Source organism: Penicillium hispanicum (genome assembly GCF_028827665.1).
Source record: "Penicillium hispanicum strain IBT 35686 chromosome Unknown utg000003l_segment0_segment0, whole genome shotgun sequence".
Lineage (NCBI taxonomy): Eukaryota > Fungi > Ascomycota > Eurotiomycetes > Eurotiales > Aspergillaceae > Penicillium > Penicillium hispanicum.
In genome coordinates, this window is record NW_026623195.1 from 1,386,617 (window position 1) to 1,408,154 (window position 21,538).

The 21,538-nt window shown below is 52.3% G+C and overlaps 11 protein-coding genes across 11 annotated transcripts; 7 read left to right on the forward strand and 4 right to left on the reverse strand.

The window, feature by feature from the left end:
• Positions 1 to 687: 687 nt before the first annotated feature.
• N7459_002929 (phosphatase PAP2 family protein) lies at positions 688 to 2,543 on the forward strand (the record flags this gene model as incomplete). The annotated part of the gene is made up of 5 exons (XM_056942114.1): positions 688 to 742; positions 834 to 1,050; positions 1,123 to 1,893; positions 1,949 to 2,418; positions 2,473 to 2,543. 5 exons carry the CDS (start codon positions 688 to 690, stop codon positions 2,541 to 2,543), a joined length of 1,584 nt encoding a protein of 527 aa, XP_056801997.1.
• Positions 2,544 to 3,300: 757 nt separating this feature from the next.
• N7459_002930 (HNH endonuclease signature motif containing protein) lies at positions 3,301 to 4,440 on the forward strand (the record flags this gene model as incomplete). The annotated part of the gene is made up of 2 exons (XM_056942115.1): positions 3,301 to 3,321; positions 3,379 to 4,440. The coding sequence occupies 2 exons, from the start codon at positions 3,301 to 3,303 to the stop codon at positions 4,438 to 4,440; spliced, it is 1,083 nt and encodes a 360-aa protein (XP_056801998.1).
• Positions 4,441 to 5,270: 830 nt separating this feature from the next.
• On the forward strand, positions 5,271 to 6,690 carry N7459_002931 (SUMO protease ULP1; the record flags this gene model as incomplete). The annotated part of the gene is made up of 2 exons (XM_056942116.1): positions 5,271 to 5,406; positions 5,468 to 6,690. The coding sequence occupies 2 exons, from the start codon at positions 5,271 to 5,273 to the stop codon at positions 6,688 to 6,690; spliced, it is 1,359 nt and encodes a 452-aa protein (XP_056801999.1).
• Positions 6,691 to 7,406: 716 nt separating this feature from the next.
• On the reverse strand, positions 7,407 to 8,897 carry N7459_002932 (glycoside hydrolase family 16 protein; the record flags this gene model as incomplete). The annotated part of the gene is made up of 1 exon (XM_056942117.1): positions 7,407 to 8,897. One exon carries the CDS (start codon positions 8,895 to 8,897, stop codon positions 7,407 to 7,409), a length of 1,491 nt encoding a protein of 496 aa, XP_056802000.1.
• Positions 8,898 to 9,969: 1,072 nt separating this feature from the next.
• Positions 9,970 to 11,608, forward strand: N7459_002933 (uncharacterized protein; the record flags this gene model as incomplete). The annotated part of the gene is made up of 2 exons (XM_056942118.1): positions 9,970 to 10,774; positions 10,833 to 11,608. The coding sequence occupies 2 exons, from the start codon at positions 9,970 to 9,972 to the stop codon at positions 11,606 to 11,608; spliced, it is 1,581 nt and encodes a 526-aa protein (XP_056802001.1).
• Positions 11,609 to 12,474: 866 nt separating this feature from the next.
• On the reverse strand, positions 12,475 to 13,805 carry N7459_002934 (zinc finger HIT domain-containing protein; the record flags this gene model as incomplete). Its single annotated transcript, XM_056942119.1, has 3 exons — positions 12,475 to 13,195; positions 13,255 to 13,698; positions 13,762 to 13,805. 3 exons carry the CDS (start codon positions 13,803 to 13,805, stop codon positions 12,475 to 12,477), a joined length of 1,209 nt encoding a protein of 402 aa, XP_056802002.1.
• Positions 13,806 to 14,416: 611 nt separating this feature from the next.
• Positions 14,417 to 15,886, forward strand: N7459_002935 (uncharacterized protein; the record flags this gene model as incomplete). The annotated part of the gene is made up of 5 exons (XM_056942120.1): positions 14,417 to 14,661; positions 14,727 to 14,849; positions 15,049 to 15,418; positions 15,467 to 15,632; positions 15,696 to 15,886. The coding sequence occupies 5 exons, from the start codon at positions 14,417 to 14,419 to the stop codon at positions 15,884 to 15,886; spliced, it is 1,095 nt and encodes a 364-aa protein (XP_056802003.1).
• Positions 15,887 to 16,409: 523 nt separating this feature from the next.
• N7459_002936 (oxidoreductase, short chain dehydrogenase/reductase family) lies at positions 16,410 to 17,334 on the forward strand (the record flags this gene model as incomplete). Its single annotated transcript, XM_056942121.1, has 4 exons — positions 16,410 to 16,457; positions 16,512 to 16,807; positions 16,884 to 17,184; positions 17,245 to 17,334. The coding sequence occupies 4 exons, from the start codon at positions 16,410 to 16,412 to the stop codon at positions 17,332 to 17,334; spliced, it is 735 nt and encodes a 244-aa protein (XP_056802004.1).
• A 261-nt stretch (positions 17,335 to 17,595) lies between these two features.
• Positions 17,596 to 18,580, reverse strand: N7459_002937 (uncharacterized protein; the record flags this gene model as incomplete). Its single annotated transcript, XM_056942122.1, has 3 exons — positions 17,596 to 17,693; positions 17,999 to 18,203; positions 18,569 to 18,580. The coding sequence occupies 3 exons, from the start codon at positions 18,578 to 18,580 to the stop codon at positions 17,596 to 17,598; spliced, it is 315 nt and encodes a 104-aa protein (XP_056802005.1).
• A 241-nt stretch (positions 18,581 to 18,821) lies between these two features.
• Positions 18,822 to 19,918, forward strand: N7459_002938 (uncharacterized protein; the record flags this gene model as incomplete). Its single annotated transcript, XM_056942123.1, has 2 exons — positions 18,822 to 18,990; positions 19,068 to 19,918. The coding sequence occupies 2 exons, from the start codon at positions 18,822 to 18,824 to the stop codon at positions 19,916 to 19,918; spliced, it is 1,020 nt and encodes a 339-aa protein (XP_056802006.1).
• A 329-nt stretch (positions 19,919 to 20,247) lies between these two features.
• Positions 20,248 to 21,246, reverse strand: N7459_002939 (uncharacterized protein; the record flags this gene model as incomplete). The annotated part of the gene is made up of 1 exon (XM_056942124.1): positions 20,248 to 21,246. One exon carries the CDS (start codon positions 21,244 to 21,246, stop codon positions 20,248 to 20,250), a length of 999 nt encoding a protein of 332 aa, XP_056802007.1.
• Positions 21,247 to 21,538: the final 292 nt, after the last annotated feature.

The following is a 21,538-nucleotide window of genomic DNA, read 5'->3' on the forward strand; positions in this document are numbered from 1 at the left end:
TCCGAAGCAGTCTAAACCAAAGTATATCAGACACTCGGTCCGACATTGGATGCAATGCGGGCAATGTTCCTGCATCATGGCCGGCTCGATGGTCCGCCGCTCCGCACCACGGTGGTCCGGTTCGAGAACCCTCGGGGCCCGAATGTTGCAGTTACACCTATTCGGTACATAGTACTACATCTTTTCCATTTCCAAGGCGTCAGGGACTCCATAGATCGGCTACAATGCCTTGGATCAAAGTGGGCCCTAATCATTACTGATAGTCTATTGCTTGGACGGGATGGCCAATTGCGAGAAAAACAAATCACTCTAGGCTTTGATCACCGTGACTATCTATCGCACAAGAATCAATTGATCCTAGACCATCCTTCGTGCTTCCTTCGTTTCTTCGCTTCTTCACCTCGTCACTTTATTGTGTCCCACGTCGTCCGAGCGCCCTGACTAAGCCCACACATGGCATCAGGGGCCGCCGAGCCGCGGCGACGTTATCTTCGCGGATTCCCGAACCTCCTGGCGCATCCGCCTCCACCTAAGCGCAAACCACCCTCTGCTATATCCTTTCCCTATCGCGATCCAACTTCTATTCGTTCCTTATGCCCGTACCCTGAGCTTCAACATCTCCATCCACCGGCAGGCAGCGGCCTGTCATATATGGAGTCTCTCCAATCGCACCCGTAGCATCGCACGATGGGAAAGAGCGTGAAGAACCAGCCCGACGCCGGGCTGAAGAGTCTTGATCACTGTACGTTCCTCACGATGGCGTATAGGATATGCTCTGTCGCCAATCCCCCGCTGCGATCGTCACTGACCGCGGCCCCATTCGCGACCGACAGATTCCAGCCGGCTACCACTCTGGCGTTATTGGCCTCGACAAAAACTTCTTCCTCTGATTCGATATGAGACGCCGTATCTGGCCTGGGTGCAGGCAAAAGTCCGCACCCCGACGCTGGACTCCTATTTTGCTTTCACGGCCAACCTCGGCACCCATACATTCTTCATGGTCTTCCTACCCTTCCTGTTCTGGTGCGGCCACATGAGTCTAGGTCGTGGGTATGTGGTCTGATCACGATTGAGCAATACGCGGGTCGTTGGTGATTAATTAACCGCTGGTTATGGCTGCAGACTAGTACACATCCTTGCCTCGGGTGTCTTTTTTAGCGGCTTCATTAAGGACTTGCTATGTCTCCCCCGGCCGCTGTCTCCTCCTCTGCAGCGCATCACCATGTCCGGTTCGGCCGCCCTCGAATACGGCTTTCCTTCCACGCACTCCACGAACGCCGTCTCCGTTGCCGTCTACGCTTTAGCGCTGCTGAATTCCCCCGACTCGACTCTCAGCCCACAGACAAATCTGTTCCTCCAGGTGATCACCTATCTATACGTCTTGTCGATTGTACTGGGCCGCCTATACTGCGGCATGCATGGAATGTTGGATGTGGTGATTGGTTGCCTCTTGGGCGCGGTGATTGGTTTGGTCCAGTTCAGCTATGGTCCCGCTTTCGATGAGTATATTCTGTCAGCCACGGCGAAGGAAATCTTGATTATTCCTGTTGTCATTCTCATACTGGTTCGAATTCACCCAGAGCCGGCCGACGACTGTCCCTGTTTCGATGACAGCGTTGCTTTCGCGGGAGTGACTTTGGGCATTGATGTCGGCTCGTGGTACTTCACCATGTCCAGCTTTGCTTGGTCGGATCCTCTGCCTGGCTCGATTCCATACCGCTTTGAGAGTATTGGTATGGTCAAGACATTTGTGCGTTTGGTTGTGGGTGTGCTGTGCGTTTTTGCCTGGAGGGAGGTCACAAAGCCTACTCTGCTGCGCATTCTTCCACCTATCTTCCGCAGCTTGGAGAAGCTCGGTCTTCTTCTGCCCCGGAGGTTCTTCACCACCGCATCGTAAGTTTTAGTATCTACGTACTTTCTCACCGTGAAGCTCTCTGACACTGCGCAGGCAATATACTACCGTGCCGTCCAATCTGAAGGACACCGAGGTAATTCCCAATTTCTCCGAAATCCCTTCCATCATCACCACCATCCGCCATCCTCGTCGCCGAGCTGTTTCTATTGGCCCACAGTCCGAGGCCGATGCGTACGAGACCCTCGCGTATCGTGAGAAGCGCCGACGAGAAAGTCAGTCCGGCGGCAGCCGCGACTCCCCCGCCGATGGCGAGAGCAAACAGAATGGTGCCCCTATCCTGTCAAGAAAGGCATCTAAACTGGATGAATACGAGCATATGATGGGGCGAGGCAGCCCGAACTCGTCCATGGTCGATGTAGATCCTAATGTGCCTCGGTCCTCTCCACTCCCACCGCCCGCGAATGATGCTTCGAGACCGGACGAGAAGGAGGTTTTCTCGCAGATCAAAAAGCCTCGTGTGCGATATGATGTAGAAGTCGTCACCAAGCTCGTTGTATATGCAGGTTTGTGCCTATCCCCCATATCCGACAGATCATTGCTGATCCGGCGTACTGCAGGAATTCCATGGGTGGTAATCAACGTGGCACCCCCTGTGTTTGAGGTTCTCGGTCTTGGGGTTCCTCACTAGCTGCATCGTCGTCGGAGCTCCCAGTGCTTCGTCGCCTACCGTTGATTGCTGCTCGGGTCTGTTCTAGTTCAGCAGGCTGTACTGGAAGAGCAAGAGCACCTTTCCGGGGCATAGTTCGGGTTTTCCATGTACATATTCCGCTCTGTATCCGTAGGCCTTTATGGCCACTCGTTACTATCAGTATCCGATATAGCATCGTTGCCATAGAAATCTGTTCCCTCTCGTAATGACCTATCGTCTCATCCTGAGCCTTTTATAGTTCGTTCCAGCACATAGCTGCCATATACACCTATATACACAGGATAATGTCTGCCGGTGGAGTCTGGGCTGCCGCCGCTTTTATGAGGGCAATCAGGGTCGGGATCACGGCGTGCTCCGACCACACTTCCTTGCCCAGTAACCGCTCAGGCATACTCACACTTCTCCTTGGTTCCAATTGGTCAGGTCCCCTCTGATCCTGACAATCATCTATCTAGGCGGAGAACTCCCGCCATTCAAAAGCAAAGCAGATAGGTAGATAGGGAAGGCGGTGAGACGTGACTTTGAAAGCCTGGCTCCCCGCCCCCACTTAACTTTCCTTCTTCAACCAATCGCACTCATTCGTCGTCCATCCATCCCCTTCCAAGCAATTTACCAATCATACTCATCGATCATCTATCATATCCACCTTCTCAACTGTCACAGCCAATACTGACGCCTTGCTTTTACGACCCTCCAGACTGTCTCCAAGCTCGCCCCAACTTGGGTAGTTGACAGAATGTCGTCATCCTCAAAGGCGGTGAGTCGCCCTTCGTCTTAAGTCTTTCCGACCTTTCGATACTAATATTCAAGATAGAAGCTGGATCAAAAGCTGAATGGTTATGCCCGACTTAGCGCAACGGACAAGACCAGGGACTTTCTCCATGAGTTTTTCAAGGTTCTTCCACCTGATGGACAGAAACACCTGGCGGATGATGTTTCTGAGTGTGCAAACGATGAGCAGCTTCGGCAACTAGTCCGGAGCATCGAAACTGGTTTATTGATTCCTTTGAAAGCACAGGGTGGCAAAACACCCACTGATATCACTCCATCTCCACGCCCTGGCGTTGAAGATTCAATCGAGAATCTTAATAGCCAAAATATTGAGCCTATCACTAGGGGCCGTCAATCGCAACTCCGACACCACTGTTTAGAAAGAGATGGCTATAAATGTGTTGCAACGGGGAGGTACAGTGGCAATCACGCCCATCCAAAGAATGCACCCACGACTTATCTTGAAGCGGCCCATATTATTCCATGCTCACTTAGATCCTTTCAGTCAAATGACCCCGAGGCAGTGGATAGACATGCAAAGATTTGGGTCAACCTGAGGCGCTACTTTCCGGTTCTTCATCGGTTATCCTTTACCTCAGAACAAGTCAATTCGGAAAAGAACGTCCTGATGCTAAACCTGATGCTCCATAAGGAATTCGGACAATTCAGAGTCATTTTTGAAGAAACAGGGGTTGCTCACCAATATCGTATCAAGACCTTTCCGGACGCCGTCACAGATGCGATACAAAATTTACCCAGAAATCGGCTTGTTAGATTCAGAGTTCACAAAGAAAATTGGGAACTTCCAGATCCCGCACTTCTCAAAATCCACGCTTGTATTGGAAACTTTCTATATATGAGTGGCCAGGCGGAGATTATCGACAAGGTTCTGAAAGATTTCGAAAATTGTGATGGGCTTGCCCCGGACGGAAGCTCCAACCTTGAAGACCTTCTTGCAGTGAGCCGCCTCTCACTGCTACCCACGAATGTCAACGAAACACCCGATCCCAAGAAGTCTACAGAGAAGCAACGTCCTCTGGAGAGGCAACGTTCTATGGAGCAGCAAGGACGCCAATGGGTGAAACGTTTTGACACTGAGAATTAACAATGGGGATACTAAATTGCTTAATCAGGGAAGAGCTTATCACGGACTTATGCACTTAGTTCCTAGGAATTTAATTAACTTCTTAGCCTGAAGTGGGTTTTGATATAACCTCCTGATCACTTAGAATTATCGTAATGTGACCTGGTTTGATCCCGGAAGCGCCCGATCAGCTTCCCAGGAGCAAGCTCGTCGGGTCTCCTCCAATATTGAAATATCAAAAGCTTTGAAAAGGAGTCTAATCGGATATCCAAAACGATAACGTTATACGCTCATAGGAGCTTTATGATTTGCGTATTCTTAGTGAAGCAGGGATAATGCTCGAAGACAGTCTGCAAGCAGACAGGTCGAAGCGTAGCGGTTGAGAGAAAGACAACATAACACAACAAAACACCCTAGGGGCTACTCTGGCAAATGATCTCAATAGTCAATTAGCTCATCCCGGGGCTCAGGTCAGGCTCAGTGAACAAAAAGCGGCGAGAAGTGACCACTAAAACGGAAAGGGAAGGCCAAGAGTTGCCAGATATTATCCTATATATATGCCAGATGTGGTTAGGCTGCCTTAGTCATCACCCAGCCACATGATGAAAGCGAGTCGCGCTGGAGAGCATCGTGATCGCAACTCTCGACGAGGGCCGGCGACTGTGGTCCTTGGTCGTCAATAATGGACTTTGCTGTTGATTCTTTCGCTCCTTTGATCACGACTACCTTCATGATCCTTTCATTCACTCGCCCGCACCCACGCCCTTGATTCACCACCCACGCCACTGACCTAGGCGGTCGTCAGCTTGTCGACTTCACTGCGAGGCTGCCGCCACGGGTTTAATACCAGCATGGGGTTTTTCTCTTGGCCGCGGCGGAAGTCACCGCCGAATGTCGCCAAGGATGAGGTGACTCCCAAGCTCCAAGATCCCTTCCGGCCCACCCAGTATCCCAGAACGACGGAGGATGAGGATGAGGATCTTAACGGTATGAGAGCGCACATCGCAGCGATTGACTTTTGCAAATGCTCACACTTTCGCCGTCACAGAAGAACTTCTCTCCATGCCAGGTGCATTTCCGCCGTCTCCTTCGTTGTCACCACAGCTTGCGCCCATTGAAGTGTCTGATGAGATTCGAGCCCCGGCGCTCGATCGAATGGACATCGAGGTTGCATCTCTAGATCTTCCCACAGACCTCGGCTCTCATCTTCGTCCTAGACGGCCAGCAAGCTTAACATCCACGCCAAGGCTGACTCATGTGCCTCCATCTGTCGTATCCAAACCTTCGCCGCAACCCCAAATTGAGGATGCCATGGAGATCGATGATCCGTGGAACAAGCAGTCGATGGCATTCGCCAGGCTCCCATTTGGCCGTCCAGTCTCCGCGGTCTCTCTCTTTTACCCCCAGAAAAGGCCACTTCCAGCCAATCGCATCGCGTCCATATTTGCGTCGGAATGGGAGAGGCGCGAGCAGGAGCGAGCTGCATTGGAACGGGAGCAGCGGCGGCCAGCGCGCATCGTGCCCAGTGGCCCCTGTGTGCGTGAGCTTCCGTGGGACTGGTTGAACCGTGTCTCGCAGGCCATGAAATCATCCGACGGCTCCTCCGTAGCGCGGTCCCTTTCGGGAGACGACCTATACCAAAAAGACATTGCCACCTGTGTCAGACCACTTGCATGGCTCAACGATGAGATCATCAATGCCTATTTGACAGTTCTGGTCCAGTATCTCCGCCAGTCAACCGGTAATGCCACTGGCCGGCCACGCTTCCACGCGTTCAACAGTTTCTTCTATTCCACCCTCCGTGATAAGGGCTATCCAGGTGTGCGCCGGTGGGCGAACCGGGCCAAGATTGGCGGCGAGGGGCTGTTGGATGTTGACACGGTCTTCGTCCCAGTCCACGAGTCAAGTCACTGGACTCTGATGGTCGTGCGGCCGATTGACCGGACCATTGAGTATTTTGACTCGCTGGGTGGGCGAGGCGCACGGCAAGTCAAAACAATTAAAGAATGGCTCCGTGGCGAACTGGCCGCGAAGTTTGACGAGGAAGAGTGGACGGTGCTGCCGTCAGTTTCCTCCTATCAGGACAATGGAAGTGATTGCGGCGTGTTTCTCCTCACAAATGCCAAGGCAATCGCTCTGGGCATTGAACCAACTGCCTTTGGGGCGAATGACACGCCGCTTCTGCGCCGGAAAATTGTGGCTGAACTCATGAACCAAGGCTTACATGGCGAATTCAGTCCCGTCGACAAGACCGGCCACATCTTCCTCTGAGCGCATGCACTTGAACGTGTTTCTCTCCCGTCACATTACGTCCGAGTGGACATCGTCCGCCCGCATATAGGCTGGGCATATGAGTCCCTGCTCACCATTTCCTCGATCTCTCTCACCACCCTCTCCCATCTTCACATACCACCCTCCATCATGGCATCAGTCTCAACTGTGTCTGTAAAGGCGTTTGCGGCTTGTATTAAAATTTATTTGCAGCATGCATGGCGTATTAGAACCAAAAGGACAGAGACGGGGCGGGTCACCGGTAGTCATAGGTTCGGTTCGGCTTTGATTTCTTCCTTTCCTTCGTTGTCCCTCATGGCATTAATGAATTCAAATGATACCCCATTTCCTGTTGATACCTGCACTGCTGAATTAATGGCCCGTGGGCAGTTTGTTGTTTATCTATCAGGTTGTGTCTTGTTGCCTTCGCGTTCTCGCTTACTCTGGAGACCAGGAATAAATATCACGATACCCCACAAGACTGTATGATGTGGCGTGTGAATTAGAATTACACTATGGAATTTACACTATGGTTCCACGGTCACTCCAGGGATTGACTAAAGATGTGGCCCCCCAACATATACATCAGCCCCCAACACCTGATAGTGGTAATCGAGTCCTTCACGTCCCGGTGTGTTAGGTTGTTGCATAAAGACCCCCACTGTAAAAATAAATGCATTCGAGCGGACATGAGAATATAGGTAAAGCTAGACCGGTCAACCCGGCTCAGCAAACTGGAGCTCGTCGACGTTGCAAACGTGGACACATCCCCCATCCTTCCCTCCCTTCCCACCTTTCCCGTGTTTCTTCTTCCGGCAATTGCGGCCCTTTTTACCCTTCTTACACTTTTTCTTTTTCTTTTTCTTGCCTCCAGTAACGATATTATCATCCAGCCAAGACGAGTCATCTTCCTGGTCGTCAACTTCTGCCACAGTCGTGTTGGCGTCGAACGGTTGATGGCCGCCGTGTCGTTGCGCGGGAGGAATCCTCACGCCATCAGAGCCGTCCGAAGACCGGTTATATGCCAACTCGATATATTCAATGGCTGTATAGATCGTATCGCCGGTTCTCATGTCCCCGGTCCAGTTGCCGCCGTCGCTCCAGAGGTTGATCACCAGTCGGCTTTGCAGCCTGGGGACGCCGTAGGACTTGCTGTCCTGCAGCTCGTTGTTGACGTACCAGCGTGAGCGGTGGGGGTGCCAGTCCAGCCGCTGCGTGGACCAGGAGGTCCAGTCCACTGGGAGGTCGGCCACGGTGCTCGCGCCGGGGATCATCTTGTCGGTGGAGGCGTCGTAGTCGGGCTGGTTGGCGTACCGGACGCGGTAGGTAGGGTCGCTCGTGAGGATCTCGATATCTGATTCGCAATCCTTGGAATGGTACGTGAAGATGCCCATACAGGCACCGGGTGGCGGTCGACCCTGATCGACAACACGGCCGGAGGCATTGCCCAGTATGGTGCCGTTATCGAGGGCGTGATGCCGGGGGTCTCCCGACGGCCATTCCGTCGTCTGCGGCGGATGCGAGAGGGCCAGGCCGGCTGGGAAGATGCGCATGCGTACTCGGAGGGAGCAGCGCCAGATGTTGCGTACGCGAGTCTCGATCTCTGCAGTCGAGGTGAAGTTAGTGTGGCGGGTGGCGCGCAGGACGAGGTATGTTGCGTCGGGGTCGGGCTGTCGCAAGGCTCGTGTGAAGAAGACATTGCGCTTGGAGTTGACCATGGTCACCGGTGCTACCGGGGTACGATGGCGCAGCCATCTCTGGCTAACCCAGTCTCGGTCAAAGGCGGTTTGGAAGAAGAATAGCGGATCGGACTGGGGTTGCCCTGCGGCGGCTGTGCCTAGATGGTCTTCGTTCTCGCCGTCGTCGACGACGTCTTCGTCATCGTCCTCCTCTGGTTCCTCCTCACCCTCTTGGTCCTCTTCATACGACCAATCATCCCAATCGTCTTCTTCATCTTCACTACCACCTAGAGAGTCGACGTTGGAATCCTGGTCCAACGGGACTGAGCGAAAGTCCCACAGCTTGTAGTGCTGGAAGTAGCCCGGATCTGGACCGGATACGGTGAAGCAGTCACATTCTCGAGGATCTTTCTTGGCAGAAGGTCTCGACTCTAATTCGACAGGGGGGCTTTGGGCTGACGAGACGATGGAAGTGAGGCAAAGGACCACGATTCCCAGTATGCCCAGGGTTGGGATGGCTCGTGCCATGCTGGTCTGCAACGACCTAGGGCTGAGCTGGCGAGGAGTGGAGAGACATTGGAAAAATGGAAATCAGCTTGCTATGATTCTAGCATCTCTGGAAATCTGGGCGGGTCAGTTGAATGGCAGTCGCGATGTCGAGGTTAGGGCATCATGGTTTCCTAATCGGGAAATTCCCATCATCGCCTCGTCCACCAGCGACTGCACCGTGTGAGGAGATCGTAGCGACATGAATTAATGCCTGGTACATCTTCGCTAAGTCTTCGACTTGACGATATCTGTTTTCTCACTAAATAAACGTGTTGCTGGAGTATGAAGGGCATCTTCAGGCCAGGCATCAGTACAGCGATGGGTAATGGCGATACGGTGGCATCGTCATCGACAATCCGGTGGCACACAAACCAGCCAAGGGCCAGGCCACTCGAGGGGGCGGCAGCCCGCCCTGGCACGGCTGGCGACCACGATTGGGCGTGGTCAGCCCGCCCGGCGGTGGCGACAGGGCGAGCAGCCAATGATACCCGGCTTACCGGGCGCATCGAGTCAGCTGCGTCGCACTAGCGTGCGAGTTTGGGCGCTAATGCAGGCAAGTTGCATACGGCGAACAACAAAGTCGCTGGGCGGGTCTGAGCGCCAGTGCTGGGTATTGTCACGACACGGTATCAAGTGGTCATCAACATCACACCCAGTGTGGTCGCCAAAATCCAAGCAGGAATGAGTTGACAACAAGAGAGAAAATGATTCAGAGGATGAATCAAGGCAAATAGTCTCTTCCAGCGCCCAATAGCGAAGTGGAAAGCGAGGGAGAGTCATGGTGAGTGAGGACACCGTCAGTTCCCGTTGGCCGCATTGGGCTGTGCGACCCGACTGACCCGGTCAGCGTCTCCCCCCCTTTGTGCGCTCCGCCCTTTTTACTCTCCATCGCCCCCCCAGAATAGCAGCAACACCACCCACAACCCAACCCCATCGTCAAAATGGACCATATACCGGTCTAAACACCCCGCCGCGATCAACCTCGTTTCTGTCAAGTATTACATTTACATGATAGATTGACTGGGTTACGGGTTAAGTGTTATCGACCACCATGTCCACCATGACCACTCTGGAACGGAGTCTTTCCTGTACCTCCAGCACCTCGCTTTCCATGTCCAGTCCGCGCCTGTCCGTCCGACGCGAGACCACACCGCCCGCCTCTGCCTCCGATCTCTCCCTTACCCATCTCCATGACCGCATGAACCAGCTGGACTCCCGCGTGCTCGAGCTCCGACACACCTTCCTAACCCAGGATGGCTACGTCGACCGCCGCAACCGCGAGGACGAGCACATCCGCCGCGAGTTCGACGCCCACCGGGCTATCTCCCACCGGATCGACCTGAACGTTGTTGCCCTCCGTTCCGATGTGGACCAGATCAAGACGAGCATTTTTCATCTCAAGTCCAGTATCGGACAGGCCGGAACTGAGACTGTCTTCCTGCGTAGCGATGTCGATCGCTTGCAGAAGAGCGTGGATCAGTTGCAGACGGATGCTGAGCGGATGAGGGCGGATATTTGTGCCTCGCGGATTGATATCAGCAAACTCCAGTCTGCGACTAACCAGCTTCGCACCGATCTTCTCAATCTTGAGCACAAAATATCGCGCCAAGTGAGCTCTCTCGAATCACACATGAATATCCGTATGGATTCGATGGAATCACACATGAATACTCGTATGGATACGATGGAATCGCGGATGAAACAGTCGGATCGCGTTCGCTTCAACTCTTTGGCCCACACCGTTCATGCCCCCATCAGTCCCGTCCCCGTCATATTGGATGACGGGTCTCTTGAATGGCCCCAGTACTTCCCACGCACTGTGTGGAGATTCTGGTGCCTCAAGAAACGAAGTCGAGGTGAGCAATGCTACTGAACAGATAACCCCACAGCTTTATCTAACAAACCAACCCCCAGTTCATCGCTTGGTCGAACTCGCAGATTTCTATCAACTCGGAGGCTATCAGGATTGGTGTCGGATGCATCCGACCAGCATGTTTGCCGATGACAGCGATTCAAGTGACTCCAGCGACCGATCATTCAACATCACTCGCGCGGAAGCCGTCGCCCAGTATCCGGAAGCCGCCCACCAAGCCCTCGCTGCTACCTTGGGTCTGGTTTACTATAAAATCCGCAATGAAGTAGGCGAAGGGCCCAATGGACTCATTGCCCCCCGTCCGCCAAAGCGTCAGCAAGACGATATCGCTTCCAACAGCACCAGCACAAAATCCAAGCCTGTGAAGATGCCTCGCCGACCCAGCGTCTCCGAGAGTTTTTTGCATCGCTTGATCACCGGTGGACCAACTGTCGAATCCAAGTCTTCTATCTCGGACCAATCCGATAGACTTGGCTGGAATCCCTTCAATGAGGTCTCGGATGATGCCATGAATAAGCTGCGGTCCATCGATCCTGACGATATCGGAATGGTGCTGCGTGCTCTTGAACAGGGCCGTCTCAAGTTGAAGCCCAGTGGATCCGAGAAACTCAACATGTCACCTACCGAGTCCAAGGCGAGCCATCCCCTCGGCAAGGCTGCTGAGCCAGCTCAGGAGGTGGCAACTATACCAAACACTGTCCCTACTCAACCCGCTTCCTCTTCTTCGAAGCCGACTTCGGCCTCGAAGGTCCCGCCAGTCCCTGCTCCTGACATAACACCGACCGCATCCGATGCCGATGATAGTTCGACATCTTGATCTTAGGAAATATTGCCTCGAAGGAGGTGTTTATGAAACGTGAAAGCAGTCCAGCTCGGACCTGGGGTCGAGGGCTGGACGAGATGCTTCCTGACCAGGATTGCCTGGTTCTCACGCATCTGGTGAGATATATTCTGTGAGTTATCCAGAATAGCAACCGTGATTGCACGGTTGATCATGCCCACCAGCCATTCGATACTCTGGATTGGTTCATTGGGTCTCAATCCAGGCTAGCGATGGCTGGCGAACCATCTTTTGCATTGATTGCATCGGAAAGGCGTTGTTTGTGATTATATTTGCATGTTATTTAGCGAGTCCATCTCTATCTTTGTGTATTGGGAGCTTTGATTTTGTGTCATTTAGTTCAATACCCCCACCTGCATTGTTTGGGTTGCGTGGGTGTTATGAGTTACTCGATCCATGCGATCAATCTGATTGACTCCTTGGTGGTGCAGATCTTCTGTCCATCGATCGAGTGAAGTTGAAAACCGTCTAACCTGCTGTGCATTGTACCGTCAATCCGCGCCTCAAGCATTGTCGATTAGCTTGCCAACATGACCTCTAGATTCCGTGCTCGCTGTCTCGTCAGATGCAGACTGCACACTCCCTGGGTGGTTCTGCAAGCCCTCAACAGTGCGAGTTGACGCAGTCTCACGGTAGCCACTGTCCCAGACACGATACTGTGGCTGATATACTCTACAGCCATGTCTTGGACTATTTTCACGAACAGCACCACAGCTGATTTGACTTGGTGATGCAATGTGCTAACGAGATTATGCTTTAGAGTATTATGCAATCGGGGTTAAGCCCGCAAATGCCCACCGTATCTACCCTAGCGACACTTGACCATGCCTTTTCTTATCCGTTCACGGTACTGACTCGAATAGATCCTGCTTGAGCACCTCCATCACCTTCTTCTCATCGACATTCTGTAGATCAACTGAAGACCCAGGCAATCCCGAAGCGTCATCTTCTGTAGTACCCTCCTGCTCGGATTCTGCTGATCTTTCTCCAGCATCTTCTGGCCCCACAGTGCGGAGATACTCTTCTTCAACGATGAATGCGGACGTTTCTTTCTCAGCAAGCAGCGTCTCTGCAGAGTCGGGGAGTAGGTAGATAGTCGGAAACTCGAGGACAGTGCGACGCTGAAGTGCAGCCTTTAATGGCGCCGAGGGTGGCAAGGGAACGAGGACCGGTTTTTTAGTTGTAGTTCGTGGACGGTGGAGGTAGAAGTAGAGACCCCGGTGCGGGTGGATTGGGAGCTCCGGCATCTGCTCCTCTGTTGCTGTTGATAGCTCGGCTGGTTCTGTGGTTGACGGCGGTTCTGCATTTGCATCTGCAGACTCACTCACAGTCGGTGCTGCTCCAGCGTCTGTAGCTGCGTCTGACGGCGGTGGATCCTGCGAGACGCCTTCCTGTTGTGTGCTTTTCTGATTCTTCTCTTGGTCCGAACTGGGCCTGTCCTCCTTGGGCAGGGGAAAAGCACGATCGTAAGCCCCAGAAATAGCCACCGTCTCCAGACAGTTCCGGATATTCTTCTCTCCAGCCGCGGAGATCCATTCCACCGACCAGCTGAGACACTTATGCCTAACAGTCGAGCTCAATTAGCAACACCTCGCGAAAAGCACCAAGAAGCTCCCACTTACTTTGGATGCCACCGCGACGCATTCAATTTATTCCTCGTCATTCCTCTCGGCGCCCGAAAGACCCTGACACCACTCGCCTCCGCGCCGCGCAGAAATCCCGCTTCCCCTTTCACAAGGCCCTGCTGTGGATATTTCCTCTTGCGCCCAGCACCAGTGCCTAGCGCCTGTGTAGAGTCCCCCTCGTCCACCGCCTGCCCGCGCGCAAGCTCAATCCCCCGATTCTCGACATCTCTCTCGGCGCGCTCGAGCGAGCGCTCAATACCCGTGATGAAGTTAAAGTCGCGGTCGAACGCGGCTTCGCTGGCGAGTTCGTTGCGCCGCACGTACGCCGCCGGATCGCGGACGCCGGAGCATTGGGACCAGAGTTTATGGCGTCTCGAGCAGGCGAGAGAACAGGTGCGGGCTGAGCAGCCCGGGCAGCGGTATTTGGGCGGGTTGATATGGCTGTTTGGGTGGTGGTATTAGCTTAGTCTCAGGCCTCGCGAGACAGTTGGAGGAGGAATGTACCATATTCCACAGAGCTCGCTCAGCAAAGGGTCGGCATTCTCCATGGTGTGGCGTGGAATGAGTTGATCGAAATGCGAGTTGATCGGCTGGGGAAATTTGAGCGCTTATCGATAAGAGGCTGCCGCCTGAGGCCGAAGGGATCCATATTGTTGAAGTATAGACAATTTCTTATTTGGAGGCTGGAGATTGAAGGGAACGGTTTTGTAAAGAGGAGTTTATATAAGGGAAGAACATAGATCATTCCTTGTGAGCAGCGATTCTTCTAATGTCTTGATAGATCTTATTGATTGGGTTTGTTAGGAACCACCAAAGACGGGGTACTTCATTGTATACATTCCAAAATGCGAGGCGATCGCGAAGTAGTGATAGGCGGTCAATATTCATCATGAGATTGCTATTTGCTAGGGCAAAAGCTCTGCTTCTTAACAGGATTGTGCTTGTGGACAGTGCCTAATGGTAAGATTGTTACTCCGAGCCGTGAAGTTGCCTAAAGACAACTCTTATCCAGCTAGAGGATGATCGCCGGGATTCTTATCAGTCAAGGGGCAGCTCAATGCGTGTCGCAAGCAAGACACACTATGCCTAGTCGATAGATCAGGCGACCGCCATAAATACAGCGCCTGCAGAAAGAAAGGTGGCCCAGTTCATCTCAGAAATGTTGACGTCTTTTCTTCAGTCCTTGCCTCGGCTTGGACGAAGATGGACACCTCTCCACTTCACCAATCCGAATTTCATTCGGATACCGATGAGCCAGGCAATCGAGGAGGAGACCATTCCGGGCTATATTGCGGGCCGGTATTATCCCACTCGAATAGGAGAAATCCTTCAGGGCCGGTATCAAGTGGTGGGAAAATTGGGATTTGGAGCCAGCTCAACCGTATGGCTCGCACGCGACATGGAGTAAGACAGCTCTGACAGCTTCGCCTTTACATTCCCCTCAACTCCTTCGCTAACGGAGAATACAGCCATCGTCGCTATGTGACTCTCAAGGTTTTTATCAAGTCCACTTCGATGGGACAGCAACTGGATGATGAGCTGAAGATATACAAACGTATCGAAGATGCTCCCCGGAAACATCCAGGTCGCAAGTATGTCCGATCTTTGCTAGTATCCTTCGATCTTAGTGGACCCGAAGACAAACATCGATGTCTTGTACATCCCCCATTGTGGGAGAGTGTATTGGATTTTCTATTCCGCAACCCAGTACAGAGACTACCTACACCAATCGTGGCAGTGACGCTTCATCGTCTCTTTCTTGCATTAGATTATCTGCATACAGAATGCAAGATCATCCATACTGGTATGGTTCTCTCTGCCCGATTTCGAGCTGCATCATTTGCTTATCAATATATCAGATATCAAAGCAGATAACATTATGTTCGGCATCGCTGATGATTCCGTTTTCAGTGACTTTGAAAACAATGAGCTCCACAACCCCTGTCCTAGGAAGGAGTTAGACGGAAGGACAATCTACACCTCCCGCGGGCTCAGAATGCCTAAGAATTTAGGCGCGCCGGTTCTCTGCGATTTTGGCTCGGCTGTGATGGGCGACGAAGAGCATTCGGAAGATATCCAACCGGATATTTACCGTGCACCGGAAGTGATCTTGCAAGCTCCATGGTCATATAGCGTTGATATATGGAACGTGGGATGCTTGGTAAGTCGATACTTCTGATGCAAAAAGTTTCCACGCTTACTTTGTCAGATTTGGAACCTGTTCGAAGGGGGGTCGCTGTTTAGCGGCCAGGACCCAGAGTTCCAGTCTTACAGGAGTCGGGCTCATCTGGCCGAAATGATACGCCTACTCGGTCCGCCATCGCCAGGCTTCCTTGCTCGGGGAAATCTGACCCCAAAGTTCTTTTCAGAGGAAGGTAATTTGACTATACCTTTTTGACACTACAGAAAGAGTCAGTATTGACTGTCTGCTATTCTAGGTAACTTGTACGCCGGAGAATTAGTGGGAGAGCACATCCCGCTCGAGCAAAGAGAGACTAGCCTCGACGGAGAGGAAAAAGAGATGTTTCTCCGCCTAGTGCGAAAAATGCTACAATGGGAACCGGAAAAGCGAAGCTCTGCTATGGAACTCGAACAGGACGAGTGGGTGCAAGCAGAATTACATAAATAGCGTCTGTTCTTCAGATTGTACCATCACAAGCAACCCCAAGGTCGTGTAATCAAAGGTTCAACCAACTCTATTGTATCGAAGGGATCCGACCATTGTCCCGGCACTTTGAGATCAGGTCGTGGTCGCTGAGAAGATCAAGAACTGTCAAATCTGCCAATTTAGGGGACCGCTTAACTAATCAAAACATGAAGAGACCTCGATTAACTATTAATAGTTACCAGGTTCCACACCTCCATTGGCGTATAGACAGTTTCCCTTTCGGAGAAGCGATGCCAGCTCTGTATTTGAATAAGCTGTCTCAAGGTGTACTTCGACGTCGTCATCATCGCTATATTGATTCCACCATGCACCAGTCTCATGTTCCCGAGATGATATCATCCATGTGTGTGATGAACAAATCCCCCGCCGCATTTCTAAGCGTCGGGCTTATCTACCGGACCGAGACCTGCTATTTAATGTGACCAGCCCCCCCTTTGGCTATTCTTGCCTGATCAAAAGACCTTTTTTTCAGCAATAGTTCAGGATGGCTTCCAAGGCAGTTGCTGTCATCGCCGGCGTCGGTCCTGGCACGGTAAGCTATTTAGCTCATTGCAGTACTTCATGGAGGTAATCTGACAGGCACCAGGGCGCTTCCATCGCCAAACGTTTTGCCCAATCCTACTCAGTGGTGCTGTTGTCCCGAAATCCAAGCAACTACAACCCTACTGTGCAAGAGATCAACTCCAGCGGCGGCCAGGCAGTTGGCATCAGCGCCGATGTCAGCGATGCAGATAGCATCAACGCTGCCTTCGACCAAATCGCCCAGGAGTTCCCAGGATCCTCCCTGGCTGCCGCGGTATTCAACCCTGCCGGTGGCTTCGTGAAGAAGCCGTTCTTGGATCTCACAGTGGAAGACTTTGCCAAAGCACTCGATGGGCAGGCGTAAGTATTCACCACCTCCAGTTATCCATACCATGCTATTCTATGAACTTCAAAAAGAGACCTAACCAACTCACAGAAAGGGAGGGTTCAACTTTGCCAAGCGCGCGCTTCCTCTCCTCCTTCAGGCCAAAGACTCATCTACCCATCCACCGACTCTGATCTTCACTGGAGCCACCGCAAGTGTGCGAGGCTCAGCGACGTTCGCACCCTTTGCAGCTGGGAAATTTGCTCTCCGCGCCCTGGCGCAGTCTCTTGCTCGGGAATTTGGGCCGCAGGGCATCCACGTCTCCCACGCCATTATCGATGGTGTCATTGATATCCCTCGTACCAAGCAGTGGGTGTTTGAGCATGAAGATGCAAAATTGAGTCCGGACGCCGTAAGTCTGCTCTTTTGTCTGCCTGCTTTGCGATAAGACTTGTGCTGATCAGTTGTGCAGATCGCGGATTCGTATTGGTATCTGCATACGCAGCCGCGGACGACCTTCGCATTTGAGTTGGATCTGCGGCCGTATATTGAGAAATGGTAGTTAGTTTGGACGCTGGTGATACTGATGGAATGCATACTTACAGACTTGGTTGTTAAGTACCGAGTCTCAATATTGATACTGGATGTGGCCGAATACCGCAGCCCCAAGACAGATCGCGAGTATTCTGTAGCCAGGCGTGGTTGAATGCATCAATATTCTGAATGAGATGATGTTTGTAAATTGGATGGAAGATCGCCCCTACAGATCCACCTTATCACGGGGGCAACATTATCTATACTCAATGTTCCACCGTTCTGCCCTTCACAACTTGCCCATCTGCTTCGTTTCATTCGATAGCACTGCACGGTACCGGTTCTTGTCTTCACGGAGATTCTGCATTGCCTGCTCGGCCCCATCCACTGTCAACGATACAGTAGCATGAGTAGACGGAGTAGAAAGAGCAAGCCCGGGATGTACCGCAACATCGCCCGTCCAATCGAAGAGATTTCATAGTTAAAGCTGGGAACTATATGATGAGGAGTCTAGACAATGAGTTAGCCAGAAGAGCGGACGAAAGAAGGGAGTTGCAAGAAAAGATCTACCCTCATAAATTGTGTGATAGACCTGGCTTTGGTGGAGATGGCCGGTACCAACTGCACTGCGAATGCTACATTCGAGAATCAGACACAACAACAGCCAACTTCGGAAGGTCATTGCAACTCACCACCATTACCAATCACGGCGGCGTTCTTGTTGTAGAGGTCGATGTCGGTGTCCCATCGTGACGTATGCACAATTTGCCCCGTGAAGGACTCGATACCAGGTACACTAAAAGGTCGCGGGTCCACAAGGCCACCTACAGCCGAGACTAGGATGCGACACTCCTGCGTGAACAACTCATTTGTGCGCGTATCTTTTATCTGCACCAACTATGTGGATTGGTCGGCCTGCCAGCATGCGCCATGCCACTCAGTATGACCTCTGAAGTGGTTAGCCAACGGTAACTCAGTCTCTGGTGTATTGTGGCACCTTTGGTCCCTCAGACACTAAACAACCCGATCGGATGAATTTCATCCAAATCGTTTCTTACTTCTCGGACGGGTGACTTCGGTTCTACCCAGGTATGAATAGGTATTTCCTTTGCAGCCGAGTGGTCCTCTCCCGAGTGAAGCCCAGCCGAGGGGGATTTAGGGTTCAACTGACTCGCCCCCGACGGGGGCAATCTTCGAAATGACATGCAAGTTCCCCGTTGGCCAAAGCTAATTGGGCTGACGAGACAACGCTAGCCACATACCTTATCGGTCATTGGATCGTGCATGCCTCGGTGCAATGGACTATCTGTCGCCTCGGGCCATTTCCTCGCCGATCGTGGATGATTTCTTGGAGCACGATAGCCAGAAAACACCGGAAATGGTTATAATTTGATGGCAGATCAGCCATTTCCCCCCCATTCAGCTTGCCAATCAAAATGCACATTCGGCACGAATGCTGAAGCTACACGCGGGCATGGTTACTCCGAGTGCCAGTACATATGAAAAACCACCCCGATGGGCTCTCGCGTTCAAATTCTCCGTACGACACTGCTCGCCAACTTCACGGCAATGGCGGGATTTCTCGCAGCGTGGGTGAACCCGTTCAACTATGTAGGGGGAGTGAGCTTCAACCCCGACAGCGATATTCCAGACCTGTCCGGGAAAGTTGCGCTGGTAACAGGGGGTGCGTCGAGATTGATCCTTTTTGATACCCATGGCCTTTTCCGGGTTGGAATGTTTAGATCTCTAACAAAGCAATAGGAAACGCCGGGTTGGGCAAGGAGTCAATTCGACAACTGGCAAAACACAAGCCGAGCAAAATATTCCTTGGGGCTCGTTCAGAAGCCAAAGCCACGGATGCTATCAAAGACATCAAATCATCCACCTCAACCGACGTTGAAATCACCTGGCTTCCACTGGAACTCACGTCGAATAAATCCATCCAAAATGCAGCTAGGCAGTTTCACCTGCAAGCAGACCGTCTTGACATGTTGATCCTCAATGCTGGCGTCATGTCGCTGCCCCCGGGTGAAACCGACATGGGCCATGAGATCCAGTTTGGAACCAACCACACCGGCCACTTCTTGCTCACCAAGCTGTTGTTGCCGGCACTGCTGAGGACGGCTGAGCAGCCTGATTCCGACGTCCGGGTCGTGTCACTGTCGTCGATCGGCCACACACTTGCTCCCTGCTTCGACACCATCTTGGACCAGGACAAGCTCAAAAAGGTCAACACCAACACCCGATACGGTGCATCCAAAGCTGCCAATATTCTCTTCGCGGCCGAGCTCAGCCGACGATATCCGTCAATCATGTCGGTTTCCGTGCACCCAGGCATTATCATGACCGGTTTATATGACGCCCTTCACCAGCGCTCAGCACTGACTAAACTGGGCTCGAGAGTATTGGGGCTGTTTGGGTCGTCACTCCCCGAGGGTGCTTATAATGCGGTCTGGGCTGCTGCCGGTGCGAAACGACTCGACCTTGCCAATGGAGGATATTATGTCCCCGTGGGCAACCACAAGATGCAGAACAAATACGCGAAAGATGAAGAAATGGGGAAACGGTTGTGGGACTGGACTGAAGCGGAGTTGGAAAAGAGCGAGAACTAAGGGCATTCCTTTTTCAATGGTTTTTGTTCGATCTCGTCACGTACGTCTACCGTGATCCTGTTCTGGATTTCGACAGAAATGCAACCTCTGGAGGCGGCAAACTGGTATGCATAACGCAGGTAGAAGAGTCTACCAAATCAACGACCCGTGTGGTAACAGCAATGACATTGATGCAGAACCTTCTTAAATGCAAAGACTACCTCCAGAATTGCCATGGCGACTGCCCTGAAGCAAACCGCGATGCCCCGATTGAGATCCTACTTGGTGATCACATTTTGCTCACGCGTTGCTCCAAAAGTTGAATCTAATCATACCAAAATATCGAGGAGCTAATTCGTCTCACAAATATAAGTGCAGCCGGCGCCAGGTCCGGGGTTCCTCGGTCCCGCGCTACCCTCGGGCATAGACAATGGATAGACCGACTCGGGGTAATACCCCCATTGCTGGAACGTGAAGCCCGTCTCCGCCTGCGACTCACTAAACGTTGGGTTTTGAGTATCCGCAGACCCCAGCCAGACCTCGTATTTTACGGCCGAGGGATCCCAAGTGATAGCAGCCCCTTGTTGCGCTGTCCATTTCTCCGAGGTGAAAGGTAGGGGGTTAGGATGAGGAGATAGGGGGTGCCACACAAATCGATTTGGCTGCTGGAGGATATTGTCAAATTCACCCTGCGGTCCAGTAGTCCAGAGCGTAAAGAGATCGTCTGTAAGCTCTTCAATAGCTGGGCTATTCGCCGGCGTGTTTTGATTGTCTGGCGCTGCAGTGGTGGTTCGATGTTGCGAGCTGATAAAGAGCACAAGACCATCGGGGAACCACCAGTCGCGCGGATCTTGTTTACCGTCCTTCTTGAAAGTGTCGATGACGTGATGCAAGTATCCATTTGAACCAAAGAGTGGCTCATATATTGTTGTTCGATATTGATTCGCTATCAGTTTGCGCGGCCCGTTCTTCGTAACACACCCGGCGAGTAGTTTATTGGGGATCATGACAAAGCCGGCCCCTTTTGCGGTGACGAAACTAATGATAAGGTCCTTTGTCGGGTTCCAGTATGACACCTCCCACGGCAGTGCACCGAATCGACGCGCGACATATCTAATCTGGTCGTTTTGGTCGGCCCTGGGGTTGATCATCCAACCCGCATTATAGGTACGGGTGAGGAGTTGTCCAAGAGGGGACGATCTTTCCGGTCCCGCTCGCTGCACAAGATGATTGTCGATATCGGTGGAGGGTTCAGTGTGTGTGAGGGTGACATTGCCGGCTGGAAAGGCCCAAATTCCTGGGATGGAGAAAATAGCCAGGCAAGGGAGGATCGGTTTGAGGAAGCGCATCTTCGCAACAGCGAGGACGTCTCGCGCGAAAAGTGGTTGTTAATGCCCATCAGAGGCATAGCTATACCCAGGTATAAGTACCCTGCATTCTTTTCGTCAGGATTGCGAGTTTACTAGCGCACCGATCCTTTCAGGCTGAGCAATCCACCATATATCCTTTCGGCCCTCCGTCCTCTCCCTTAGAAATCTCCCTCATATTTGACGACTTTATGTTTGACAATTCGGTCGATGCATAATGACATGAGAATAGTCAAGGTACTCGCAACATCACCGGAATCTATATCCATGGATA